We start from the raw sequence: 22,252 nt of genomic DNA on the forward strand, positions 1-22,252 counted from the left end.
AAGTCCGACCATTTGTATTCAACGTAATCTCCTCACCATCGCAGATGTCGATTCGTGGGGGCTGACATCTTGCTAGTTCCGGTCTCAGGAGCCCATTGGTACATGCGCACTAGCACTCGAGCCCAGCCCGAGGAAGAGCTGGTCGTGGATTTTGATTAGTGGGGGGGGGAATGGAAAATGTACAGGCACAAAACACCACCACACAACCAACAACCACTGGAAACATGAAGAACATGTGGTATGCAAGTAAGTTATTCAGGACTAAGAGGACGGTGCTTGTGACACAGTCCCCCTCCAAAATTACTGTGTATTCTACACCCCTAAAAAGATATATCTACAGCCCAATATTCTCAACATTGTATAAAAAAAAAAAAAATGTTTTAATAAAATACTTATTGCCTTCTCTTGTTGGCACAATACAAGTAAACATTGATAAATATTCAATAGCTTTTGAATGAGTTATCCACGTTGTAATGTTTTTGAAATGCGGACTTGTATTTTGAAGGTTTCCTCATTACCATGCCGCCGTGACGTCACCATGCGTGCTGAATACCGGTGTCCGTATTACAACGGATGTCAACAAACTAGCGATTTCAACGAAAACATTTTTTATTTTCCATGAAATACTACATAAGTGACGACTAAACGGTAAGTGGTTTTAGGTCACAATATCCGAACACAATGTAACGTAAGCAGCGTTAATATCTGAAATGGATGGTAATGTTGAGTAGCTAACGTTAGCTAACGTGCCTTGCTCTAACTAACGTTAGCTACTGTAGCTAACAACACTACCTTGCTCTAACGTTAGTTACTGTAGCTAACAACACTACCTTGCTCTAACGTTAGTTACTGTAGCTAACAACACTACCTTGCTCTAACTAACGTTAGTTACTGTAGCTAACAACACTACCTTGCTCTAACTAACGTTAGCTACTGTAGCTAACAACGTTGCCTTGCTCTAATTGTAAACCGTTATAGCTGTGTCTCTCTGCCTTAGAAACCAGAGAACTAACAACCCCCCTGTCTTTGTCCTGTCTCTCTCTCTCTCTCTTGTGTGTGTGTGTGTGTGTGTGTGTGTGTGTGTGTGTGTGTGTGTGTGGCAGTTGTAACATCAGTAGCCTTTCGGTAGCGTCTGTCTGTGTGTCAGACAGTCTGCTGGACTCACCTGTAGCTAATACCTGTACCTTATTCTGTTGTCCAGGCTACTATGCCTTACCTTGGCGGAGAGCATACAGTGAGGGAGCTGAGGAGAGCTCTGTCCAACCCTAACGTCCAAGCTGACCACCTACGCTACAGAAACACCATCCACAGAGTCATCAGGTGTTCACAACTATCACACACACACACACACACACAGCTAACGTTACCACTAACTATGCTACACACATGCACAATTACAACTGACTGCAAATACACACATACACTAACGTGTCTGTCTCTCTATCTCTCCCCTCCCTCTCTCTCTATCTTTCCCCCCATCTATGTCTATCTTTCTCCCCCTTCTATCTCTCTCTCCCCTCTATCTTTCTCCCCTCTCTCCCCTACCCCTTTCTCCCTCTCCCCATATATCTCTCCCCCCCTCTCTTTCTCCCCTCTCTCTCTCCCCATCTCTCTCTCTCCCCCTCTATCTTTCTCCCCTCTTTCTCTCTCTCCCCATCTATTTCTCTCTCTCCCCCCCTCTCTTTCTCCCCTCTCTCCCCTCTCTCTCTCTCCCCCCATCTATTTCTATCTCTCCCCCCTCTCTCTTTCTCCCCCTTTTATCTCTCTCTTCTCTCCCCTGCTCCCTTTCACTTTTTCCAGAGTGATGTCTCAAGGACAAGATGTGTCTGGGTTGTACAGTGAGATGGTGAAGGCATGTGCAACGGTGGATATTGTCCAGAAGAAACTGGTGTATGTGTTTCTGTGTGCCTATGCCAGTCTGAACCCTGAGCTGTCTCTGCTGGTAATAAACACCCTGAGGAAAGACTGCTTGGATCACAACCCCATGGTCCGCAGCCTGGCCCTACGTAACATGTGCAACCTCAGGTGTGTGTGTGTGTGTGTGTGTGTGTAATAAGTAACGTGGTGTGTAATATGTGTGTAATATGTAACGTGTGTGTGTTGCAGGCTCCCAGGTCTATTACAGTATGTGCAGCAGCCTCTTACAGTGGGACTGAAGGACAAGGCGACGTGTGTTCGGAGAGTGGCTGTACTGGGCTGGGCCAAGATACACACATTACAACCTAACACAGAGATAGGTAGGTACACACACATTATACACACACACATTATACACACAGACATACACAGGTACACACATACCTTACACACACACACACACACACATTATATACACACATTATACCCACAGACATACACAGGTACACACATACCTTGCACACACACACACACACACACATTATATACACACTATACACACAGACATACACAGGTACACACATACCTTACACACACACACACACACACACACATTACAACCTAACACAGAGATAGGTAGGTACACACACATTATACACACACACATTATACACACAGACATACACAGGTACACACATACCTTACACACACACACACACACACACACATTATATACACACATTATACACACAGACATACACAGGTACACACATACCTTGCACACACACACACACACACACATTATATACACACATTATACACACAGACATACACAGGTACACATATACCTTACACACACACACACACACATCCAAGGCATGCTGTTAGTGCCCCTCCTGTGTTCCAGATGTGGCTGTAGTGAATGAGTTGTATGGGTTGCTAAGGGACCCAGACCCCATCGTCATGGTGAACTGTCTCCGGGCACTGGAGGAGATTCTACAGGAAGAAGGGGGCGTGGCTATCAACAAACCCATTGCTCACCACCTCCTCAACAGGTAGGTGGGGGGGGGTTGTGTGTGTGTGTGTGTGTGTGTGTGTGGTGTGTGTGTGTGTGTGTGCATCTCTTTCTCTCTGTGTGTGTGTGTTAATTCAATTTCAGGGCTTTATTGGCATGGGAAACATATGTTAACCTCTTGGGGCTAGGTGGGACGCTAGCGTGCCACCTGTGGTGCACTCCATCAACAGCAGGTGCATTTCAAGAGCGGCAAATTTGAATCCAAATAAATGTCAAAATTCAAATTTTTCAAAAATACAACTATGTTACACCATTTGAAAGATAAACATCTCCTTAATCTAACCACGTTTTACGATTTCAAAAAGGTTTTACGGCGAAAGCATAAATTTAGAGTATGTTAGGACAGTACATTTACAAGAGTTGTGTGTAATGTTTTGTCAAGTCAAAGACAGGGTCACCAAAACCATAAAACCAGCTAAAATGATACACTAACCTTTTACAATCTCCATCAGATGACACTCCTAGGACATTATGTTAGACAATGCATGCATTTTTAGTTCTATCAAGTTCATATTTATATACAAAAACAGCGTTTTACTATGGCATTGATGTTGAGGAAATCGTTTCCCTCCAATAACCGGCAGTCAAGTCAGCGTCAGAAATTAAATAATTAAAATTAGAAAACATTGTTAAAATATTATATTGTCATTTAAAGAATTATAGATTTACATCTTTTGAACGCAATCAACTTGCCAGATTTAAAAATAACCTTACTGGGAAATCACACTTTGCAATAATCTGAGCACTGTGCCCAGAAAAATACGCGTTGCGATACAGACTAGACGTCATGTTGGGGAGATCTAAAATCGAAAATACTATGTAAATAATCCATTACCTTTGATTCTCTTCATCAGATGTCACTTCCAGGTATCACAGGTCCATAACGAATGTAGTTTTGTTCAAAAAAGCTCATCATTTATGTCCAAAAATCTCCGTCTCGTTAGCACATGATGTAAGCCAGCCGGACTTCTCGTCATGAACGAGGGGAAAAAATATATTTCCGTTCGTTCAAACATGTCAAACGTTGTATAGCATAAATCATTAGGGCCTTTTTTAACCAGAACATGAATAATATTCAAGGTGGACGAATGCATAGCCTTTTATAACGTATTGGAACGAGGGTACCCAACATGAAGTAGCGCCAGGTGTCTAATGGGACATCACCGTTCCATGGCTCTTGTTCGGTCAGATCTCCCTCCAGAAGACTCAAAACACTTTGTAAAGGCTGGTGACATCTAGTGGAAGCAATAGGAAGTGCCAAAATATTCCTAAACCCCTGTGTCTTTCAATGGGATAGCTTTAAAGTCAATACAACACATCAGGTATCCACTTCCTGTCAGAAAATGTCTCAGGGTTTTGCCTGCCAAATGAGTTCTGTTATACTCACAGACACCATTCAAACAGTTTTGGAAACTTTAGAGTGTTTTCTATCCATATATAATAAGTATATGCATATTCTAGTTACTGGGTAGGATTAGTAACCAGATTAAATCGGGTACATTTTTTTTATCCAGACGTGCAAATGCTGCCCCCTAGACCCAACAGGTTAACATTGCCAAAGCAAGTGAAGTAGATAATAAACAATACAAAAATTTACTGTAAACATTACACTTCCAAAAGTTCCAAAAGTATAAAGACATTTGTGCAAATAGTCAAAGTACAAAAAGGAAAATAAGCTTAAATATTGGTTGTATTTACAATGTTTGTTCTAAACTGGTTGCACTTTTCTTGTGGCAACAGGTCACAAATCTGCTGTGATGTCACACTGTGATATTTCACCCAGTACAGTCGTGGCCAAAAGTTTTGAGAATGACACAAATATTAATTTTCACAAAGTCTGCTGCCTCAGTTTGTATGATGGCAATTTGCATATACTCCAGAATGTTATGAAGAGCGATCAGTTGAATTGCAATTAATTGCAAAGTCCCTCTTCGCCATGTAAATGAACTGAATCCCCCCAAAACATTTCCACTGCATTTCAGTCCTGCCACAAAAGGACCAGCTGACATCATGTCAGTGATTCTCTCGTTAACACAGGTGCGAGTGTTGACGAGGACAAGGCTGGAGATCACTCTGTCATGCTGATTGAGTTTGAATAACAGACTGGAAGCTTCAAAAGGAGGGTGGTGCTTGGAATCATTGTTCTCCCTCTGTCAACCATGGTTACCTGCAAGGAAACACGTGTCGTCATCATTGCTTTGCACAAAAAGGGCTTAACAGGCAAGGATATTGCTGCCAGTAAGATTGCACCTAAAATCAACCATTTATCGGGTCATCAAGAAATTCAAGGAGAGCGGTTCAATTGTTGTGAAGAAGGCTTCAGGGCACACAAGAAAGTCCAGCAAGGGCCAGGACCATCTCCTAAAGTTGATTCAGCTGCGGGATCGGGGCACCACCAGTACAGAGCTTGCTCAGGAATGGCAGCAGGCAGGTGTGAGTCCATCTGCATGCACAGTGAGGCAAAGACTTTTGGAGGATGGCCTGGTGTCAAGAAGGGCAGCAAAGAAGCCACTTCTCTCCTGGAAAAACATCAGGGACAGACTGATATTCTGCAAAAGGTACAGGGATTGGACTGCTGAGGACTGGGGTAAAGTCATTTTCTCTGATGAATCCCCTTTCGGATTGTTTGGGGCATCCGGAAAAAAGCTTGTCCGGAGAAGGCAAGGTGAGCGCTACCATCAGTCCTGTGTCATGCCAACAGTAAAGCATCCTGAGACCATTCATGTGTGGGGTTGCTTCTCAGCCAAGGGAGTGGGCTCACTCCCAATTTTGCCTAAGAACACAGCCATGAATAAAGAATGGTACCAACACATCCTCCGAGAGCAACTTCTCCCAACCATCCAGGAACAGTTTGGTGACGAACCATGCCTTTTCCAGCATGATGGAGCACCTTGCCATAAGGCAAAAGTGATAACTAAGTGGCTCGGGGAACAAAACCTCGATATTTTGGGTCCATGGCCAGGAAACTCCTCAGACCTTAATCCCATTGAGAACTTGTGGTCAATCCTCAAGAGGCGGGTGGACAAACAAAACCACACAAATTCTGACAAACTCCAACCATTGATTATGCAAGAATGGGCTGCCATCAGTCAGGATGTGGCCCAGAAGTTAATTGACAGCATGCCAGGGCGGATTGCAGAGCTCTTGAAAAAGAAGGGTCAACACTGCAAATATTGACTCTTTGCATCAACTTCATGTAATTGTCAATAAAAGCCTTTGACACTTATGAAATGCTTGTAATTATACTTCAGTTTTCCATAGTAACATCTGACAAAAATATCTAAAGACACTGAAGCAGCAAACTTTGTGGAAATTAATATTTTGTGTCATTCTCAACTGTACAATCACGGCCTACCCCGGAATAATGCTGGGCCAATCACAGCCTACCCCGGAATAATGCTGGGCCAATCACGGCCTACCCCGGAATAATGCTGGGCCAATCATGGCCTACCCCGGAATAATGCTGGGCCAATCACGGCCTACCCCGGAATAATGCTGGGCCAATCACGGCCTACCCCGGAATAATGCTGGGCCAATCACGGCCTACCCCGGAATAATGCTGGGCCAATCACCGCCTACCCCGGAATAATGCTGGGCCAATCACGTCCTACCCCGGAATAATGCTGGGCCAATCCCCGCCTACCCTGGAATAATGCTGGGCCAATCACGGCCTACCCCGGAATAATGCTGGGCCAATCACGGCCTACCTCGGAATAATGCTGGGCCAATCACGGCCTACCCCGGAATAATGCTGGGTCAATTGTGCGCTGCCCTATCACGGTCGGATGTGATACAGCCTGTATTCGAACCAGGGACTGTAGTAATGCCTCTTGCACTGAGATGCAGCGCCTTAGACCGCTGTGCCACTCGGGATTCATGATATAGAATTATTTTTCTATTTTTTTTCCAGAACATTAACCGTGTGTCGGTAGATGTGGAAAGGTAGATACAAATGATTTGTTGCAAGTTGGGGGGTTTTCACGTCCAGCTCGGCTATTAGACAATTCTTCAGTAAAGCTTGAATAAGTCTATTGTTCAGCTAACAGCCCTAGAAACGCTGTTAGAAGAATTCACAGCCTGCTTGTGAAAACTAGTAATAATACTTTCCCCCCATATGTTAAAGATTCCAATAGATAAAGTGTTTTTAGCCACAATCGGCCCCAACCGCAATTAATACATTTTGGACACAGTCGATAGCGTGCTGCACTTCGGGCTAGAAACCTGCTTCCTGCTTATTTCATTACATTATTAATAGTAATATGTTCTAAACCGCTCTGGTGACAAATACATTTTGCTGCCCTGTTTTTAATCGTCCACATGGCTGGGAGAACCTCCTCACATGAATGTAGATGAAAGGAGTTAGATATGCATAGGAAGTGTAGTGTACTGTTTTCTACATTTACATTTTTAGTCATTTAGCAGACGCTCTTATCCAGAGCGATTTACAGTAGTGAATGCATACATTTCATACATTTTTTTTAATTTTTATTCTGTACTGGTCCCCCATGGGAATTGAACCCACAACCCTGGCGTTGCAAACACCATGCTCTACCAACTGAGCCACACAACCGTGTATATATGAATTACAATTCATCCTTTACTTAAATCATGTTTCTAGTCTATTGTAAAGTTACAATGTGTAATCATTGATGTCCCAGGAGCAGAAGTGGTAAACACTGTTCAAGTGTTGTTAGGTTCTTGTTCTTCAGAGTAAATAACCCACGGACAGACACTAGAGAAGCTTTAACCAAGTTTAATTCTTCCCAAAGGTTCTGTACAGCTGTAATCAGACAACCCAACACTTCTCTCCATTGGTTATATACATCCTACTTAAGACACTCCCTCTCTCCAATCCTTAGTTTATGACCAAGAGAAAGAAGGTAACCAGATACTAACCCAGATTACTCCCTTAAGGGGAACTGACCTCAACCCCTCCTTCACCTAATCCACAGATGTCCATCTGTCTTCCCTTTATCAACACATCGCTCCCCTCTCCTCCTGACCTCAACCCCTCCTTCACCTAATCCACAGATGTCCATCTGTCTTCCCTTTATCAACACATCGCTCTCCTCTCCTCCTGACCTCACCCCTCTCCCCCTGACCTCAACCCCTCCTTCACCTAATCCACATCTGTCTTCCCTTTATCAACACATCGCTCTCCTCTCCTCCTGACCTCAACCCCTCCTTCACCTAATCCACAGATGTCCATCTGTCTTCCCTTTATCAACACATCGCTCTCCTCTCCTCCTGACCTCACCCCTCTCCTCCTGACCTCAACCCCTCCTTCACCTAATCCACAGATGTCCATCTGTCTTCCCTTTATCAACACATCGCTCTCCTCTCCTCCTGACCTCACCCCTCTCCCCCTGACCTCAACCCCTCCTTCACCTAATCCACATCTGTCTTCCCTTTATCAACACATCGCTCTCCTCTCCTCCTGACCTCAACCCCTCCTTCACCTAATCCACAGATGTCCATCTGTCTTCCCTTTATCAACACATCGCTCTCCTCTCCTCCTGATCTCAACCCCTCCTTCACCTAATCCACAGATGTCCATCTGTCTTCCCTTTATCAACACATCGCTCCCCTCTCCTCCTGACCTCAACCCTCCTTCACCTAATCCACAGATGTCCATCTGTCTTCCCTTTATCAACACATCGCTCTCCTCTCCTCCTGACCTCACCCCTCTCCTCCTGACCTCAACCCCTCCTTCACCTAATCCACAGATGTCCATCTGTCTTCCCTTTATCAACACATCGCTCTCCTCTCCTCCTGACCTCACCCCTCTCCCCCCTGACCTCAACCCCTCCTTCACCTAATCCACATCTGTCTTCCCTTTATCAACACATCGCTCTCCTCTCCTCCTGACCTCACCCCTCTCCCCCTGACCTCAACCCCTCCTTCACCTAATCCACATCTGTCTTCCCTTTATCAACACATCGCTCTCCTCTCCTCCTGACCTCACCCCTCTCCCCCTGACCTCAACCCCTCCTTCACCTAATCCACATCTGTCTTCCCTTTATCAACACATCGCTCCCCTCTCCTCCTGACCTCACCCCCTCCTTCACCTAATCCACAGATGTCCATCTGTCTTCCCTTTATCAACACATCGCTCTCCTCTCCTCCTGACCTCAACCCCTCCTTCACCTAATCCACAGATGTCCATCTGTCTTCCCTTTATCAACACATCGCTCTCCTCTCCTCCTGATCTCAACCCCTCCTTCACCTAATCCACAGATGTCCATCTGTCTTCCCTTTATCAACACATCGCTCCCCTCTCCTCCTGACCTCAACCCCTCCTTCACCTAATCCACAGATGTCCATCTGTCTTCCCTTTATCAACACATCGCTCTCCTCTCCTCCTGACCTCACCCCTCTCCTCCTGACCTCAACCCCTCCTTCACCTAATCCACAGATGTCCATCTGTCTTCCCTTTATCAACACATCGCTCTCCTCTCCTCCTGACCTCACCCCTCTCCCCCTGACCTCAACCCCTCCTTCACCTAATCCACATCTGTCTTCCCTTTATCAACACATCGCTCTCCTCTCCTCCTGACCTCACCCCTCTCCCCCTGACCTCAACCCCTCCTTCACCTAATCCACATCTGTCTTCCCTTTATCAACACATCGCTCTCCTCTCCTCCTGACCTCACCCCTCTCCCCCTGACCTCAACCCCTCCTTCACCTAATCCACATCTGTCTTCCCTTTATCAACACATCGCTCCCCTCTCCTCCTGACCTCACCCCCTCCTTCACCTAATCCACAGATGTCCATCTGTCTTCCCTTTATCAACACATCGCTCCCCTCTCCTCCTGACCTCACCCCTCTCCTCCTGACCTCAACCCCTCCTTCACCTAATCCACATCTGTCTTCCCTTTATCAACACATCGCTCCCCTCTCCTCCTGACCTCACCCCTCTCCTCCTGACCTCAACCCCTCCTTCACCTAATCCACATCTGTCTTCCCTTTATCAACACATCGCTCTCCTCTCCCCCTGACCTCACCCCTCCTTCACCTAATCCACATCTGTCTTCCCTTTATCAACACATCGCTCCCCTCTCCTCCTGACCTCACCCCTCTCCCCCTGACCTCACCCCCTCCTTCACCTAATCCACATCTGTCTTCCCTTTATCAACACATCGCTCCCCTCTCCTCCTGACCTCACCCCTCTCCTCCTGACCTCACCCCCTCCTTCACCTAATCCACAGATGTCCATCTGTCTTCCCTTTATCAACACATCGCTCCCCTCTCCCCCTGACCTCAACCCCTCCTTCACCTAATCCACAGATGTCCATCTGTCTTCCCTTTATCAACACATCGCTCTCCTCTCCTCCTGACCTCAACCCCTCCTTCACCTAATCCACAGATGTCCATCTGTCTTCCCTTTATCAACACATCGCTCTCCTCTCCTCCTGACCTCACCCCTCTCCTCCTGACCTCAACCCCTCCTTCACCTAATCCACAGATGTCCATCTGTCTTCCCTTTATCAACACATCGCTCTCCTCCATCAAACACATTCCAAAGCCTTCTGGCGTTCTACAGAGAACCCTTAACTTCTGAAATAAATCCCATTCTCTTCCACTCTTTCTATTCAAGGCTTCTTCTCTATCATTTATTTAATATCTCAGTGTTCAAAGTTTAGCCGATCCCAACAGTGTATAATTGTAATACATACATGCAGACACAGCATCATTCAAATAATGGAGTTTGATACACCTGGTATTGGATATGACTGAAATCAAATTTGCTAAATAGCGATTTTTCGTAAATTTAACTTTATGACAAAAAAATATGGCCAGTCGTTTGTCTCTACATTAACTAACACATTCCTCTCAACTGTCCATTTTTTTGCTTGACTCGTTATGACGTTATAATTACTTAAATTAGCTTCCACCGTAATGTTTTGTCAGCCATTTTTGCTGAAGAAAGTCATCAGGGAGCGGTGGCATAACGTCAAATTCGTCATTGGAACCACTCGATGTGATTGGTCATATAAAAACCTTGGGACCCAAATGCATAATGAGTGCTCTAACTCCCCCTTGTGGTGGTCTGGAGTAATGAAGCCGCTGGGTACCTCTACCTCCCCCTTGTGGTGGTCTGGAGTAATGAAGCTGTGATGCTGGGTACCTCTACCTCCCCCTTGTGGTGGTCTGGAGTAATGAAGCCGCTGGGTACCTCTACCTCCCCCTTGTGGTGGTCTGGAGTAATGAAGCCGCTGGGTACCTCTACCTCCCCCTTGTGGTGGTCTGGAGTAATGAAGCCGCTGGGTACCTCTAACTCCCCCTTGTGGTGGTCTGGAGTAATGAAGCTGTGATGCTGGGTACCTCTACCTCCCCCTTGTGGTGGTCTGGAGTAATGAAGCCGCTGGGTACCTCTACCTCCCCCTTGTGGTGGTCTGGAGTAATGAAGCTGTGACACTGGGTATCTCTATGTCCCGAGGTGTAAGATCACAACTTTTAAAGGAGGAACCACTGTAGGTGTTTGTCCCCCTGTGTGCTCAGGGTGTCAGGTTCTTGTCCAGTTCTGGCACTTAGGTCACCACAGACTAGTACATGTCTCTGGGCCTGGAAATGATTTGATTTCCCCCTCCAGGATGGAGAAGCTGTCTTCATTATAGTATGGGGATTCTAGTGGGGGGATATAGGTAGGATGGAGAAGCTGTCTTCATTATAGTATGGGGATTCTAGTGGGGGGATATAGGTAGGATGGAGAAGCTGTCTTCATTATAGTATGGGGATTCTAGTGGGGGGATGTAGGTAGGATGGAGAAGCTGTCTTCACTAAAGTATGGGGATTCTAGTGGGGGGATATAGGTAGGATGGAGAAGCTGTCTTCATTAAAGTATGGGGATTCTAGTGGGGGGATATAGGTAGGATGGAGAAGCTGTCTTCATTATAGTATGGTGATTCTAGTGGGGGATATAGGTAGGATGGAGAAGCTGTCTTCATTATAGTATGGGGATTCTAGTGGGGGGATGTAGGTAGCACACAGGAGGACATTTTCTCTGTTGAGATCATTTCCTTATTCATTTCTAGCCAGATGTAAAATGTTCCTGTTTTGACTAATTTAATAGAGTGAGTTAGGTCTGCTCTATACCAAATTAGCATACCCCCTGAGTCACTTCCCTGTTTCACACCTGGTAGTGTGGTGGATGGGACTACCAGCTCTCTGTAACCTAGAGGACAACCAGTGGGTCCATCTCCTCTATACCACCTGGTAGTTTGGTGGATGGGACTACCAGCTCTCTGTAACCTAGAGGACAACCAGTGGGTCCATCTCCTCTATACCACCCACCTGGTAGTGTGGTGGATGGGACTACCAGCTCTCTGTAACCTAGAGGACAACCAGTGGGTCCATCTCCTCTATACCACCCACCTGGTAGTGTGGTGGATGGGACTACCAGCTCTCTGTAACCTAGAGGACAACCAGTGGGTCCATCTCCTCTATACCACCTGGTAGTGTGGTGGATGGGACTACCAGCTCTCTGTAACCTAGAGGACAACCAGTGGGTCCGTCTCCTCTATACCACCCACCTGGTAGTGTGGTGGATGGGACTACCAGCTCTCTGTAACCTAGAGGACAACCAGTGGGTCCATCTCCTCTATACCACCTGGTAGTGTGGTGGATGGGACTACCAGCTCTCTGTAACCTAGAGGGCAACCAGTGGGTCCATCTCCTCTATACCACCCACCTGGTAGTGTGGTGGATGGGACTACCAGCTCTCTGTAACCTAGAGGACAACCAGTGGGTCCATCTCCTCTATACCACCTGGTAGTGTGGTGGATGGGACTACCAGCTCTCTGTAACCTAGAGGACAACCAGTGGGTCCATCTCCTCTATACCACCCACCTGTCTGTACGTCTGTACGTCTGTACGTCTGTACGTCTGTACGTCTGTACGTCTGTACGTCCGTCTGTATGTCCGTCCGTCCGTCCGTGGCTTTATTGGCATGGGAAACATATGGTTACATTGCCAAAGCAAGTGAAATGAACTATAAAATTAACAGTAAACATTACTCACAAAAGTTCAAAAAGATATGAAAATAAATATGGGTTGTATTTGCAATGGTGTTTGTTCTTCACTGGTTGCCCTTTTCTTGTCTCTGTCTCTGTCTCTCGCTCTGTCTGTCTCTCTCGCTCTGTCTGTCTCTCTCGCTCTGTCTGTCTCTCTCGCTCTGTCTGTCTCTCTCTCTGTTTCTGTCTCTCTCTCTCTCTCTCTGTCTCTCTGTCTCTCTGTCTCTCTGTCTCTCTGTGTCTCTGTGTCTCTGTGTTCCAGACTGAAGCTATGTGATGTGTGGGGCCAGTCTGAGGTGCTAGCGGTGCTCCAGCGGTATCAGCCTCGCAGCGAAGACGAGCTGTTCGACATACTATCTCTGTTAGACCCCGCCCTTCTCTCTCACCACGCCCCCGTCATGGCCGCCACGCTCCGCCTCTTCCTGTCCCTGTGTTCCACGCTGCCCGCCGTGTGTATGTCGGCACTTGAGAGAGCACGGGGCCCCCTCCTGGCTGCAGCGGGCAGCGCCTCCCGGGAACTACGCTATGCAGCGCTATGTCACATCCAGGTGTGTTCTATGTCACGTCCAGGTGTGTTCTATGTCACGTCCAGGTGTGTTCTATGTCACGTCCAGGTGTGTTCTATGTCACGTCCAGGTGTGTTCTATGTCATATTCTATTAGGTGGTGGGCCGTAGCAAGCCATCTTTCAGCTGTGCTAGTTTTCTATTAGCCTTTTTAAAATTATACACTTGGATTAGCTAACGCAGCGTGCCATTGGCAAACGCAGCGTGCCATTGGCAAACGCAGCGTGCCATTGGCAAACGCAGCGTGCCATTGGCAAACGCAGCGTGCCATTGGCAAACGCAGCGTGCCATTGGCAAACGCAGCGTGCCATTGGCAAACGCAGCGTGCCATTGGAATACAGGAGTGATGGTTGCTGATAATGGGCCTCTGTACACCTATGTAGATATTCCATTAAAGAATCAACTGTTTCCAGCTACAATAGTCATTCACAACATTAACAATGTCTACACTGTATTTCTGATCAATTTGATGTGATTTTAATGGACAAAACAATGTGCTTTTCTTTCAAAAACAAGGACATTTCTAAGTGACCCAAAACTTTTGAACGGTAGTGTATGTACAGTTGAAGTCGGAAGTTTACACTTAGTTTGGAGTCATTAAAACTAGTTTTTCAACCACTCCACAAATTTCTTGTTAACAAACTATATTTTTGACAAGTGGGTTAGGACATCTACTTTGTGCATGACACAAGTCATTATTCCAACAATTGTTATGGCTTTAGAAGCTTCTGATAGGCTAATTTACATAATTTGAGTCAATTGGAGGCGTACCTGTGGATGTATTTCAAGGCCTACCTTCAAACTCAGTGCCTCTTTGTTTGACATCATGGGAAAATCAAAAGAAATCAGCCAAGACCTCAGAAAAACAATTGTAGACCTCCACAAGTCTGGTTCATCCTTGGGAGTAATTTCCAAACGCCTGAAGGTACCACGTTCATCTGTACAAACAATAGTACGCAAGTATAAACACCATGGGACCACGCAGCCGTCATACCGCTCAGGAAGGAGACGCGTTCTGTCTCCTAGAGATGAACGTACTTTGGTGCGAAAAGTGCAAATCAATTCCAGAACTACAGCAAAGGACCTTGTGAAGATGCTGGAGGAAACAGGTACAAAACTATCTATATCCACAGTAAAACGAGTCCTATATCGACATAACCTGAAAGGCCGCTTAGCAAGGAAGAAGCCACTGCTCCAAAACCATCATAAAAAAGCCAGACTACGGTTTGCAACGGCACGTGGGGACAAAGATCGTACTTTTTGGAGAAATGTCCTCTGGTCTGATGAAACAAAAATAGAACTGTTTGGCCATAATGACCATCGTTATGTTTGGAGGAAAAAGGGGGAGGCTTGCAAGCCGAAGAACACCATCCCAACCGTGAAGCACGGCGGTGGCAGCATCATGTTGTGGGGGGGCTTTGCTGCAGGAGGGACTGAAGCAACATCTCAAGACATCAGTCAGGAAGTTTAAAGCTTTGTCGCAAATGGATCTTCCAAATGGACAATGACCCCAAGCATACTTCCAAAGTTGTGGCAAAATGGCCTAAGGACAACAAAGTCAAGGTATTGGAGTGACTGTAAACCAATCAAAACTGGTTTTCTGCCAATGACATTATCCGTACCTAAGGTAGTAGTCAGCTGGTGACAACAAGAGAGAGATCTCCGTCCGACAATCTGCTATCAGGTAAAGTATTTTTAATTTATTTGTAACCTAACTATTTAGTTATAGAAATGTGAATCCATCAATGCCAGCTGTAAAATTACTCCCAGCAACCTTAGTAATGTAGCTCGGTAGGAAGCTAGTTACATGTAGATCTGTTGCTAGCTAGCAGGAGCAGATAGCTTCATCACTAGCTAGCAGGAGCAGATGGCTTCATCACTAGCTAGCTGCAGGAGCAGATGGCTTCATCACTAGCTAGCTGCAGGAGCAGATGGCTTCATCACTAGCTAGCTGCAGGAGCAGATGGCTTCATCACTAGCTAGCATGTCATTCCTGGACAAGGAGCATTTTAGCTATCTGTTTATTCCAAGTAATAATTTAAGACTACACAAGTCTACAGGACAAGTAGTGTAAATCTGATACAGTCATCAAGGCAGGACCCACTAATTGCATTCATACTAACAGGAAACGCCACATTATCCCCCGCCTGTAGAAACGCCACGTTATCCCCCGCCTGTAGAAACGCCACGTTATCCCCCGCCACGTTATCCCCCGCCTGTAGAAACGCCACATTATCCCCCGCCTGTAGAAACGCCACGTTATCCCCCGCCACGTTATCCCCCGCCTGTAGATGGATTAGGATGAAGGCAGATCACCCTGCCTTAGACTGTCAGGATGATCACAAACTACATTCCTTTGCTTTGATTTCATTAAATTAATTCTTGTCTCTTATTTTTGTATCACATGATCTATTCGGCTCTCCTGTTTCCTGCTCCCAGAGATCAACCGAGTGCTATTCGCCAATCACAGGCTGATTCACCCGCTGTGAGGACGACCATCCTACTGCAGTTTGAACTAGCCGTCACTACTTAGACATCGAGACCACGTTGTCTTTTCTTTTGTGGGGTTTGTCTTATACAGTCTAAATGTACATTTTCATTTTAGTCACTTAGCAGACGTTTTTTTTTATCCACAGCGACTTGCTGGAGCAATTAGGGGTTTCCACCTAGTCAGCTCGGTGATTTCGAACCAGTGACTTTTCGTTTACTCGCCCAATACTCTTAACTGCCATGCTACCTGCCGCGCTGTTTACACAGTCTGGTGCATTTTACAGTCGAAGAGCACCGTCTGCAGATGGACACATGCTTGTTAGAGCATCTGGAAGACTAAATACTTTGTAGAATCAGGTGGATTGTTGTGACATGCAGTGGCGGGAATTCTATTGTCCCTCATCAGGAGCCATAGATAAGACTTCCTATCTCTGGACCACACAAGCTTTTTCATTGCATTCTGCTAAGGCCCTTGTCTCTCTCTCTACATCGGTGAGCTGAATTGGTGACCAGGGTGGGGTCCTTTCCATACGCCTGTGGGGCCTGGGTACACACATGTAGTCTTCCCTGTGGCTCAGTTTGGTTGAGCATGGTGTTTGCAACGCCAGCATGGTGTGTGCAACGCCAGGGTTGTGGGTTCGATTCCCACGGGGGGCCAGTACAAAAATTTTATTTATTTTTTTTAAATGCATGAAATGTATGCATTCACTACTGTAAGTCGCTCTGGATAAGAGCGTCTGCTAAATGACTAAAATGTAAATGTAGAGAGAAGCATGTGTTGATGACCGTTCTGTAGTTTCCATCAGAAGCCCAGGCTTTTGGCATAGACGGTAAAGCTCTCATTTCAGGACTGCAACGTTGTAAGATTGTGCCCTCCACAGCACTTGATATTCAGGGCATTCAGAAAATATTCAGACCCCTTGACTTCTTCCACGTTTTGTTACGTTACAGCTTTATTCTTTTTTTCCCTCATTAATCTACACACAATAACCCATAATGACATCACAATAACCCATAATGACATCACAATACCCCATAATGACATCACAATACCCCATAATGACATCACAATAACCCATAATGACATCACAATAACCCATAATGACACATTTTTGCAAATGTTTTAAAGATGAAAATTGAAGAAATAAATGTACATTAATATTCAGACCCTTTACTCAGTACTTTGTTGAAACACATTTGACAGCGATTCCAGCCTCAAGTCTTCTTTGGTATGATGCTACAAGCTTGGCACACCTGTATTTGGGGAGTTTCTCCCATTCTTCTCTGCAGATCCTCTCAAGCTCTGTCAGGTTGGATGGGGAGCGTCGCTGCACAGCTATTTTCAGATCTCTCCAGAGATGTTCGATCAGCTTCAAGTCCGGACTCTGGCTGGGCCACTCACGGACATTCAGAGACTTGTCCTGAAGCCACTCTTTGGTTCTCTTGGCTGTGTGCTTAGGGTCGTTGTCCTGTTAGAACGTGAACCTTCGCCCCAGTCTGAGGTCCTGAGCACTCTGGAGCAGATTTTCATCAAGGATCTCTCTGTACTTTGCTCTGTTCATCTTTCCCTCAATCCTGACTAGTCTCCTAGTCCCTGCCACTGAAAAACATCCCCACAGCATGATTATGCCACCACCATGCTTCACCGTAGGGATGATGCCAGGTTTCCTCCAGACGTGACGCTTGGCATTCAGGCAAGAGTTCAATCTTGGTTTCATCAGACCAGAGAATCTTGTTTCTCATGGTCTGAGAGTCTTTAGGTGCTTTTTGGCAAACTCCAAGTAGGAGTGGCTTCCGTCTGGCCACTCTACCATAAAGGCCTGATTGGTGGAGTGCTGCAGAGATGGTTGTCCTTCTGGAAGGTTCTCCCATCTCCACAGAGGAACTCTGGAGCTCTGTCACAGTGACCATTGGGTTCTTGGTCACCTCCCTGACCAAGGCCTTTCTCCCCCGATTGCTCAGTTTGGCTGGGCGACCAGCTCCAGGAAGAGTCTTGGTGGTTCCAAACTTCTTCCATGTAAGAATGATGAGGCCACTGTGTTCTTGGGGACCTTCAATGCTGCAGACATTTTTTGGTTTCCTTCCCCAGATCTGTGCCTCGACACAATCCTGTCTTGGAGCTCTATGGACAATTCCTTCGACCTCATGACTTGGTTTTTACTCTGACATGCACTGTCAACTGTGGGACCTTATATAGACAGGTGTGTGTCTTTCCAAATCATGTCCAATCAATTAAATTTACCACAGGTGGACTCCAATCAAGTTGTAGAAACATCTCAAGGATGATCAATGGAAACAGGATGCACCTGAGCTTAATTTCGAGTCTCATAGTAAAGGGTCTGAATACTTATGTAAATAAGGTATTTCAGTTTTAATTTTTTTATACATTTGCAAATGTTTCTAAAAACCTGCTTTCACTTTGTCATTATGGGATAGATTGATGAGGAAAACAATTCATTCAACATTTTTTTTTAGAATAAGGCTGTAACATATAAACAAAATGTGGAAAAAGGGAAGGGGTCTGAATACTTTCCGTTGCGCTGTACATTGGTTTGTAGGTTTAGACTATATTTAGATACTATGGACTCCTTTTGCTATTTGTCTCTGTACTCAATAAATGGTAGAACACTATTGGTGGTGGTGTGCTCTGTTGCTAATGTAAATGCATGATGAAGCATGATGAAGCATGATGAAGCATGATGAAGCATGATGAAGCGTGATGAAGCATGGTGAAGCATGATGAAGCATGATGAAGCATGAAGCATGATGAAGCGTGATGAAGCGTGATGAAGCATGATGAAACATGATGAAGCGTGATGAAGCATGAAGCGTGATGAAGCATGATGAAGCATGTCTCTCACACAAGATTTTGGCACCGTCAACTTTTAGAAGGTTAGTAGGAAATGTAATCATTTAAACCATCTAAAAATACTCACATTTACAATGTAAACCGTTTAAATATACTCACATTTACAATGTAAACCGTTTAAATATACTCACATTTACAATGTAAACCGTTTAAATATACTCACATTTACAATGTAAAACTCCCAACATTTATTCCCCAACTGCTTTTTCTAGAATCCTGCAGGTTCTTTATCATTCTCTATACCTTATAGTCCAATACATTATCCATAACCACTATGGTATTGGTTCATCATTCTCTATACCTTATAGTCCAATACATTATCCATAACCACTATGGTATTGGTTCATCATTCTCTATACCTTATAGTCCAATACATTATCCATCACCACTATGGTATTGGTTCATCATTCTCTATACCTTATAGTCCAATACATTATCCATCACCACTATGGTATTGGTTCATCATTCTCTATACCTTATAGTCCAATACATTATCCATCACCACTATGGTATTGGTTCATCATTCTCTATACCTTATAGTCCAATACATTATCCATCACCACCATGGTATTGGTTCATCATTCTCTATACCTTATAGTCCAATACATTATCCATCACCACTATGGTATTGGTTCATCATTCTCTATACCTTATAGTCCAATACATTATCCATCACCACCATGGTATTGGTTCATCATTCTCTATACCTTATAGTCCAATACATTATCCATTATCATGACCACTATGGTATTGGTTCATCATTCTCTATACCTTATAGTCCAATACATTATCCATCACCACCATGGTATTGGTTCATCATTCTCTATACCTTATAGTCCAATACATTATCCATTATCATGACCACTATGGTATTGGTTCATCATTCTCTATACCTTATAGTCCACTACATTATCCATCACCACTATGGTATTGGTTCATCATTCTCTATACCTTATAGTCCAATACATTATCCATCACCACTATTGTATTGGTTCATCATTCTCTATACCTTATAGTCCAATACATTATCCATTATCATGACCACTATGGTATTGGTTCATCATTCTCTATACCTTATAGTCCAATACATTATCCATCACCACTATGGTATTGGTTCATCATTCTCTATACCTTATAGTCCAATACATTATCCATAACCACTATGGTATTGGTTCATCATTATCTATACCTTATAGTCCAATACATCTAACATTATCCATAACCACTATGGTATTGGTTCAGCTGCTATTGGAGAACTCATCTGGTTTTCTTATTGCAGAACATGTTGTGTAACTATTTTTAGAGAAGATTGTACTGCGAGGTATGGTATATTGGTAGTCTATGCCAAATGTGTTGGCTGAGATGCAGCTCTCGTTTTTAAACCTTCATTCTAGCATACACACGTCTATCTATACTGAACTCAAATATAAAGGCAACATGTAAAGTGTTGGTCCCATGTTTCATGAGCTGAAATAACAGATCCCAGAAATGTTCCATACGCACAAACGGATACACTACATGACCAAAAGTATGTGGACACCTGCTTGTGGTACATCTCATTCCAACATCATGGACATTAATATGGAGTTGGTCCCCCCTTTGCTGCTATAACAGCCTCCACTCTTCTGGGAAGTCATTAATATGGAGTTGGTCCCCCCTTTGCTGCTATAACAGCCTCCACTCTTCTGGGAAGTCATTAATATGGAGTTGGTCCCCCCTTTGCTGCTATAACAGCCTCCACTCTTCTGGGAAGTCATTAATATGGAGTTGGTCCCCCCTTTGCTGCTATAACAGCCTCCACTCTTCTGGGAAGTCATTAATATGGAGTTGGTCCCCCCCTTTGCTGCTATAACAGCCTCCACTCTTCTGGGAAGTCATTAATATGGAGTTGGTCCCCCCCTTTGCTGCTATAACAGCCTCCACTCTTCTGGGAAGTCATTAATATGGAGTTGGTCCCCCCCCTTTGCTGCTATAACAGCCTCCACTCTTCTGGGAAGTCATTGATATGGAGTTGGTCCCCCCTTTGCTGCTATAACAGCCTCCACTCTTCTGGGAAGTCATTAATATGGAGTTGGTCCCCCCCTTTGCTGCTATAACAGCCTCCACTCTTCTGGGAAGTCATTAATATGGAGTTGGTCCCCCCTTTGCTGCTATAACAGCCTCCACTCTTCTGGGAAGTCATTAATATGGAGTTGGTCCCCCCCCTTTGCTGCTATAACAGCCTCCACTCTTCTGGGAAGTCATTAATATGGAGTTGGTCCCCCCCCTTTGCTGCTATAACAGCCTCCACTCTTCTGGGAAGTCATTGATATGGAGTTGGTCCCCCCTTTGCTGCTATAACAGCCTCCACTCTTCTGGGAAGGCTTTCCACTAGATGTTGGAACATTGCTGCGGGGACTTGCTTCCATTCAGCCACAAGAGCATTAGTGAGGTCGGGCACTGATGTTGGGCGATTAGGCCTGGCTCGCAGTCGGCGTTCCAATTCATCCTCCACCAAACTTTACAGTTGGCACTATGCATTGGGACAGGTAGCTTTCTCCTGGCATCTGCCAAACCCAGATTCGTCTGACGGACTGCCAGATGCTGCAGCTTGATTCATCACGTTTGCACTGCTTCCAATGGCAGTGAGCTTTACACCACTTCAGCTGATGCTTGACTTTGCGCATATTGATCTTAGGCTTGTGTGCGGCTGCTCGGCCATGGAAACCCATTTCATGAAGCTGCTAACGAACAGTTCTCGTGCTGACGTTTCTTCCAGAGGCAGTTTGGAACTCGGTAGTGAGTGATGCACCCGAGGACAGACGATTTTTACGTGCTACTCCCGTTCTGTGAGCTTGTGTGGCCTAACACTTCGCGGCTGAGCCGTTGTTGCTCCTAGACGTTTCCACTTCACAATAACAGCACTAACAGTTGACCCGGGGCAGCTCTAGCAGGGCAGAAATGTGATGAACTGACTTGTTGGAAAGGTGGCATCCTGTGATGGTGCCACGTTGAAAATCACTGAGCTCTTCAGTAAGGCCATTCTACTGCCAATGTTTGTCTATGGAGATTGCATGGCTGTGTGCTCGATTTTATACACCTGTCAGCAATGGTGAAATAGCCACAATAGCCACATACTTTTGGCTATGAAGTGTATTTACCTTATTTCAGTCTTTGGGAGAAAATGTTAGTTCTTAACACGCTGACAGCAGATTTAGAAGCAGACCATTGGCCATGAATAGTTGAAGCTGTTCAAAACTTCATATTAGGAAGGTGTCCTTAGTGTGTTGTTCACTTAGTCTACATACTGTTCCTAATGTTTAATCAGTGTGTAGTGTTTATAATCAGTGTGTAATGTTTATAATCAGTGTGTAATGTTTATAATCAGTGTGTGTAGTGTTTA

At 45.1% G+C, this 22,252-nt stretch overlaps 1 protein-coding gene across 1 annotated transcript in view; it reads left to right on the top strand.

Moving 5' to 3' along the window:
- Positions 1-498: 498 nt before the first annotated feature.
- Positions 499-22,252, top strand: part of ap4b1 (adaptor related protein complex 4 subunit beta 1) — a 40,945-nt gene continuing 19,191 nt past the window's right edge. The window contains exons 1-6 of the mRNA XM_045696119.1: positions 499-648; positions 1,202-1,320; positions 1,801-2,025; positions 2,107-2,237; positions 2,765-2,912; positions 13,209-13,494. Of these exons, the coding sequence (XP_045552075.1) occupies positions 1,208-1,320; positions 1,801-2,025; positions 2,107-2,237; positions 2,765-2,912; positions 13,209-13,494 (903 nt within the window). The 5' untranslated portion in view covers positions 499-648; positions 1,202-1,207. The remainder of the gene's footprint in view (positions 649-1,201; positions 1,321-1,800; positions 2,026-2,106; positions 2,238-2,764; positions 2,913-13,208; positions 13,495-22,252) is intronic.

Source organism: Salmo salar, chromosome ssa15 (genome assembly GCF_905237065.1).
Source record: "Salmo salar chromosome ssa15, Ssal_v3.1, whole genome shotgun sequence".
Classification (NCBI taxonomy): Eukaryota; Metazoa; Chordata; class Actinopteri; order Salmoniformes; family Salmonidae; genus Salmo; species Salmo salar.